Below are 6824 nucleotides of genomic sequence, written 5' to 3'. Positions count from 1 at the left end.
GTGCATTACACCTACTCACTCTTCAACTCCATTCAATTCCATTCTTCAATGGCAGTACAAAAACACAAAACCAAACACTGGCTTCATTGGATGGCACTTAAAACATGCTGCCCAGAACCACAGCTGTGGTACCAGTAGAGAGTCTAAGCACAGCACCTTAGAACTGACAAGCCTTCTGTCTGTCTCTTTACTTTAGGTTGTTTACTCTCCTATAATGGACTCCCCACTGCACACCAGCAGTAAAAACATAACTATTCACTCACAGTCTCTCGGAAGCTGGAATACAAGCTTCTTTTTACAGTGGGTCATCGGTATGAAGAAGTCTGATAAACGAACCACAGCACCCCTTTGCACTAAGAGCACTTGTTACCCTCTCACCCAACCCACCCCTTCCCCCTAGACAGACATGGTGAGGAGACTTCCACTAAAGGGCATTTTGACATATTTCCTGTTGTGAAGGTGCAGCCCACTTCCTGTTTCTTGCCTTCATTTAAGTGCATTTTTAGACTTTGAAATTACAGCATGTGAATTACTGTTAGGTAACATTGTGTCAAGTTGACTGGCTGCTTTTTTTTGGCTTTATCCACTGATCTGGAATGAGCTGTGTGTGTGTTTTTTTTAAGAAACCTGATATATTCAGCTGCTGTACAAGAGGAGTCACATTTCTGACTTTTTACCTTCAACAGCACTTTTCATCCAGTAAGATGGAACATTTCATAGATAAAATGATTTAAAATAAAGTTTAGTGATTGTGCTTTTTAAACCAATGTAAGACAAATAACAAACATTAACATCAACGACAACAAAAAAAAAATATAACAGTGCAGTACAAAAAATAAAATCCCACAGTGGCACTTTCTTGGGGCAATTAAATGATCAATTAACAGGGACTGAAACAACAATAATATCTGCAATTGAATAATTATTCAAAAATAAACAGGGAAGACTAATTTAAAGTACCACAGTGGATGATTAAAGAAAAAAAAATATATAGAAAAGACAGTCCACCCCATCTGCATGTAACTAATCTTATTACAGTAACACATGACTGTAAGCTGTCGGGACCTTTTACAGTTCTCATCGGGGAAAGCTGTGCTCTATCAAGTCAGGTAAATGGTGCCCCCAATATTGCGAAGAGAAAGTACCATTTTTAACTTCGAATGCACCATTCTAGTTACTCTCGTTCTGTGTTGTTTTTTTTCCTTTGAATGGACATCAAATGATAAATTAGAACAAACAATAAACAAGTATTGGTCATTTTTCCAGAAACATTTGTAAAGGAACATTTACATAATTATCAGCAAAATGTGACAGCTTTATATTCTAGTGATCAGATATTTTGATGTTTTTAAAAATCAGGAGATCGGGGTATGTTTCCTCCTACAAATTGATGGCTTGGTATTTTGATGTGAAAATCAGGGAGAACAGATTAGTTTCTCTCCTGTAAAGTGGTGGTCTGGAATTCTGAGACACTGAAACCAGAGGATTAGGGCAATTTTTCTGAAATTTTAAAATCAGGAAATCAGGGCAATTTCCCTTCCTGGAAAGAAATGGTCTGGTATTCTTGCATGTTCAAATGGTTCTCCCGAAGTGTTCTTGCACATCTTCTGTTTACCTGTTCTTATAAACCTGGTCTTCAGCTCTCCTGAAGCTGTGGGAACAAAAGAGACACTCACCATACAGTCCATCAATCAATCTATTTCCTTTACAGATTCACTAACCCAGTCTTGCTTACAACAACTTAGTATAACACATAATCCACATTAATAGGCATTAAAAATGCTGCAGTCAGACTACAGGGGCAGGGCTCCAATCCAAACCCACCTCCCTCGGGTCTGCTGTCCAGTGACCCATCTGTAACTCCACTCATTCTCAACAGAGTGAGCAGGAAAGGAGTAATGAAGCAAATGTTTTGAAATAAAATGTTCCTTGCATCTGAGGGACTCCCCAAGTTCTCAGGTGGAAAGGAACGTGGGAATCAAAGACACACAAATGATTCTGAAACTTCCTAATATGGGGATGTCTAAAGTGCGAAGAAACAACGGAAGTGATAACAGATCGGCTGTATGTCAGTAATGCTAGCACACCTCTTCGTCACCCTCCTCTGGCTGAATGGTTCCCATGGTGCTGGGGGGGATCCTTCGGCCCGCAGGCCCCCCCTCCCCTTTCCGTCTCCCTCCTGAGCCCCGGGAGGACACAGAGCTGGAGGAACTGGGGTCCCGTGGACTGTGCACTGAGGGGAAGGTGGGGCGACTGTATGGCGGGATGTCCTCCGAAACTGGGACGGATAGGGAAAGAGAGTGAGGGAAGGAGAGAGAAAGGGAGGGAGGAAGAAAGAGAGGAGGGAAGGAGAGTTGAGTGTGGGAGGGAAAGAGCGAGAGAGAGAAGGAGAAAGACAGAGGGAGGGGGTGCGAGAGAGAGGGACAGGGAGGGAGTGAGAGAGAGGGAGTAGAAAGGTTACACACACAGTTGCATTTCATTTCCAAATTAGAACAAAGTTTTCTTCCCCCGAACTCCCCCGGGCTCCATACCTGGGAGCTGGCGAGGCTTAGTACCTCCGTTGCCCTCCTGCTTGCCTCCCCTCAGGGTCCGCTGCTTCTCTTGGGCCTCCTCCCCTGGCCGGTGGCCCCCTGTGGCTCCCTTCCTGTCTCTGCTGTCCCCGCAGCCCATCTTCGGGGGCGTAATCCCCCGACCCTCCAGGCCGGACCTTGAAGGCTGGCCAGAGGACACTGGCCCTGTGGATTGGGCGGTCACAGATACAGGCAGGTCTGGGAAGGGAGATTAGAGGCAAAAAGTTAAAAATCTGTTAATGAAGGGAACACGAAGACACCACAGACAAGCTGATTGTGTACAACTCTTAGTGGCATCCTACTGCGCATCCGTAAGGGAAAACAGTCATAGTAATGGGCAACATCACTCTGTCAAAGTGACGAGAACAGAAACATCTTCTTTTTCTTACAGTCCTCCTTGCCTGCATACTTTTTCACAGGCCATGTCATAAATCCAGCAACCAGCCTCACAAGAGTCAAATGGGACATAAAAGTCTAAGATCCTGCATGATGTTTGTGAAAATATCCTAATATTTCAGATGATTGCATCAGACAATACATACAGGGCAGAGACGTCTGGCCAGTCTCCGCGTTCCTGCCCTTCCTGAGAGACCGGGAGCTGTTTCATTTGCAGTGGAAAAAGTACTGAAAGATTACAAGTGTGGGCAGTGTCTCTGTCTGCCTCCCTTCCTTTGTTCTCTTAACCAGACTGACATGAATTTGCTCCATCACGTATGTCAGTCAGGCCTGACAGGGTTAGGGCAGAAAAGGGCACTGGCAGGGGAATGCCAGTGCAGTGGTAAAGCTGGCTGGGCCCTCTGCTTGCAGGATATTAAGTCTCTATCCAGCGCTTCCGGCAAAATAATGACTAATGCGGGCTGTGTACCTTCTGTGTAGGGCTCTCCCGGCTGGTGACCTTGGTGACCTTGCTCAGCAGGCGTGTGCTGCCTGTGTTTCTTATGTGGCCGTTTCTGCATCACGGCGGTGCTCATGTTGCTGTCGGTGGACACGGGGCTGCTGGGACGATGGCCCATGTGGTACTTCCGGCCTGCGGAGAGGGGACGGTCAGTATGTTTTTTATACTAAAACAATTGAAACAGGAGACACGCTTCTACTTGAGAAACATGCTGCGGATTTTGGCTTGTGTTTGTTGTGGTCTCTCACCTCCTGGCCCAGCCTGCTCGGGCAGCGCCCCGGGGTACCTGGCCACCTTGAGCCCCGCAAACTCGGCGGCGGTGGCCACCGCCTGGGCGAAGTCGGCGTCGGTGAAGAAGGAGCCGTCGGAGGAGCTGGCGGCGCTGGAGCGGCGGGAAGAGGCGTTGTCCTCCTCGGAGGCGGAGCCCCAGCCATTGATCATGGAGCCGGTGACGGAGCTCTCCAGGTCACCCACGCTTGAGGCGGGTGTCTGCTCCAGGCCCCGGAGGTGGAGCCCGCCCGGGGGCCGCTCCTGCTGCTGCTGGAGGTACTGCGCCTCGGCCACCTCCGCGTCCGTCTCCACCCCTTCCTCCTCCTCCTCCTCCTCCAGCCCATCGGTGTCCAGCGCCAAGGGGCTGCAGATGTATCCATAGGTGTGTGGGGGGGACAGTGGCCGTGGGGGGGCAGGGGGGCTCACTGTGTGCCTTCTGAAATAGGGCAGATGGCTTCTTAAGAACAAAAGATCTCTTAAGTTAGAAACCTATATATATGATATGATAACATACGATATATATGATATAATAACGGCGTGTTATGATGTTGTGTTGTAAGTACAGATATAATGACATTGAAGATGGACAGGGTCCCCATTATCTGCAGCCTGGTGCAAAACTAGCACCATAGATGAACAGGCACAGCCTACTTTACTTCACATGCATGAATGACAACATGGAGAAACAAACTGACTGCTCCTACTGAGCTCCAGGTCAGCTGACTCCACAGAGGAAGTGAAATCAGCATTGGATTCTGCCGGATGGGTCATGTGCAGGGGGTGGGGCCGGTTACCTGCGCCCGTTGTGTCCGTCACGGAGCATGGGCTGCAGCTCCTCCTGCGGTGAGGGTGTGAGCGTGGCCGTCGACTGGTGGCCGTAGGACACGCCCGCAGGGGACGAGGCTGTTCCACGGACGGGCGGGGTAGGACACCTCTCCACTCCTTCCTCCCCCTCTTCCTCCTCCTCCTCTTCTTCCATCTCACCTGGCTGCAGGTACATTCTCGCTGGGAGCGCGGGACACGCCGCATCCTGGTCATACCTGGGACGACCACAGATTTGGCTTCTTTTACGACTGCCTTCCTCAGACGTTGTTTCAACATTGAATGACTGCGTGAGAGCAGGTATGGGTGTAAATTAGCATGTCACCTCTTCTCCATGGACGTGGCGTAGTCCTCGGAGGTCTGGCAGGGGGGAGGGTTAACAGGTGGAGGAGGCAGAAGGTCGGCCAAATGCATTGCGCCCTGCTTTGGTGGTTTGGGGTTACGGGTCCCTTTTTTGTGACCTTGGCTCCCTGGAAAATCACACAGATGACACCATTAGACACTCTATTAACAAGTAAATCAGCACACCATAAAACAGGTTCACTAACATTTAACTTCAGTGATTACATTACATTATTAATGGCATTTAGCAGATGCTCAATGTTATCCATTTATACAATTGGATATTTTACTGAGGCTACACTATGCTACACTGCCGCCCCTTTATTTATCACTGTCGTGATAAAGATTTACAAAAACGTGCAAAATATTTGGCAGAGACACACCATCTCATTACAAGTGCTATCATGCACATACACATCATTTCTGCATTTGTGAATTCCTTAAATGATATAACACACAGTGAAAAGAAAATTATAATGGATGAATAAAAGCGTATCATTATTGTGTATTGTGCTCAACACCTCCTGTAAAACATACGTAAGTCACACTATTAAAGAAGGCAGTCTTGGCCTTGTCTTAGTTCTGCATTCCACTCATCCTGTAGATGCTCTATTGGGTTGAGGTTGGGGCTCTGTGCTAGCCACTGCAATTTTCTATGACAGAATTGCTCAACAAGATGTCTTCAGTTCAGTAAGTTGAAGTTTAGGGCATTGGCCCCTCACCGTTGCTCCCAATCCACTCCATATCGTATCAGCATAGGCCTCAACATAGTGAGTGGCATGCTCCTATAGAGGGGAGTTATACAACTTTGGTGTTGATGGTTGGATGCCGCTCCTTCACCTCAACCCACTCACTAAAACATCCCCTCCCCACCCTTGCTGACCCATGACCTCCTCACCAGAGGTGCTGCTGCTGGCTCGGTCAGAGCTGTGGTAGGAGCCTCCAGTGCTGTGCTCATGGGCCTGGTTGTAGGGGATGGTTGCCGGTAAGGTGCCGTCTCCTCCTTTGTAGTGGTCTGAAGAACACAGCACAATGAGGAGGAGGGTTACACCACAATACAACAGTCAGGCTGTAGTAGTCTGAACTGGATGTATAAACTATCAGTGTGTGAGAAACATGGACAAAAGGGGGATGAGAGGGATGAGAGAAAGCACAGGAGTGAAGATTGGCATGTTGTGCCTTTTTGACTGCTAATGACACCAAGCATGACATGGGTCTTTCAGTCATACTGTGGCCTGCAGAGACAGGAGCAAAGGCCACAGAATGTAACCTAACCATCCCACCTGCACACATACTCACCCTTGTTCAGCTTGTTCTGCTCCATGATGTTGTACTGCATTTGTGATGTCATGTCCTGTTGCTTCTGCTGCACGGCTGGTGGGGGCTTCCAGCCGCGCTTCTCTCCGAACTCGCTGGCACCGCCCCCACTGTTGAGGCTCTTGCTCATGATGTTGGACTGGATGAGCTGGGTGGTGGCGTAAGGGGTGGGCTCGTAGGGGGACGCCTGGCCTCCGGGGCCCATGAAGCACATACCGGGGTTGTTGAAAGTCTTCATCTCGTTGATCTTGTTGGAGAGGTCCACATCACTGTACACGCCTGACTCTGGCACGATCAGCCCTGGCTGTTTGCTCTCCAATTGGCTGTTGTAATTGGCGATGCAGTCAGCTGGGGCGAAATGAAAGGGGAGGGGAGATTTAGCTGAGGTTTCCGTTTTATCACATTGCAGTGTCTTTATAAACCTAATACCATAGGCTTATATGGTAAACAAGTCCTAACAATGTCACAATCTGAAAAATAAACCCTACTCTCTCTGCATGCCCTTGGAGATATCAGTATTGCCACTGTATTTGTTTAGCTTAAAGTGCAAATGAGTTTACTACCTGCTTGAAAAATGGACTACTTCATCCTGCCTATATGAGAGCCAT

The 6824-nt window shown here is 48.2% G+C and overlaps 1 protein-coding gene across 2 annotated transcripts in view; it reads right to left on the bottom strand.

The window, feature by feature from the left end:
* Positions 1-835: 835 nt before the first annotated feature.
* The window catches only part of LOC118774221 (roundabout homolog 1-like), a 121854-nt gene continuing 115865 nt past the window's right edge, over positions 836-6824 (bottom strand). For both annotated transcript variants that reach the window (XM_036523399.1, XM_036523400.1), the window contains 9 exons: positions 6199-6564; positions 5798-5914; positions 4883-5027; positions 4530-4775; positions 3714-4171; positions 3436-3597; positions 2532-2768; positions 2088-2278; positions 836-1651 (listed from right to left, as the gene is read on the bottom strand). In XM_036523399.1, the coding sequence (XP_036379292.1) occupies positions 1637-1651; positions 2088-2278; positions 2532-2768; positions 3436-3597; positions 3714-4171; positions 4530-4775; positions 4883-5027; positions 5798-5914; positions 6199-6564 (1937 nt within the window). In that variant the 3' untranslated portion in view covers positions 836-1636. The remainder of the gene's footprint in view (positions 1652-2087; positions 2279-2531; positions 2769-3435; positions 3598-3713; positions 4172-4529; positions 4776-4882; positions 5028-5797; positions 5915-6198; positions 6565-6824) is intronic.

The sequence above is a fragment of the Megalops cyprinoides genome, chromosome 3 (genome assembly GCF_013368585.1).
Source record: "Megalops cyprinoides isolate fMegCyp1 chromosome 3, fMegCyp1.pri, whole genome shotgun sequence".
Taxonomy (NCBI): domain Eukaryota; kingdom Metazoa; phylum Chordata; class Actinopteri; order Elopiformes; family Megalopidae; genus Megalops; species Megalops cyprinoides.
This window is presented reverse-complemented; position numbering and strand designations above follow the sequence as displayed.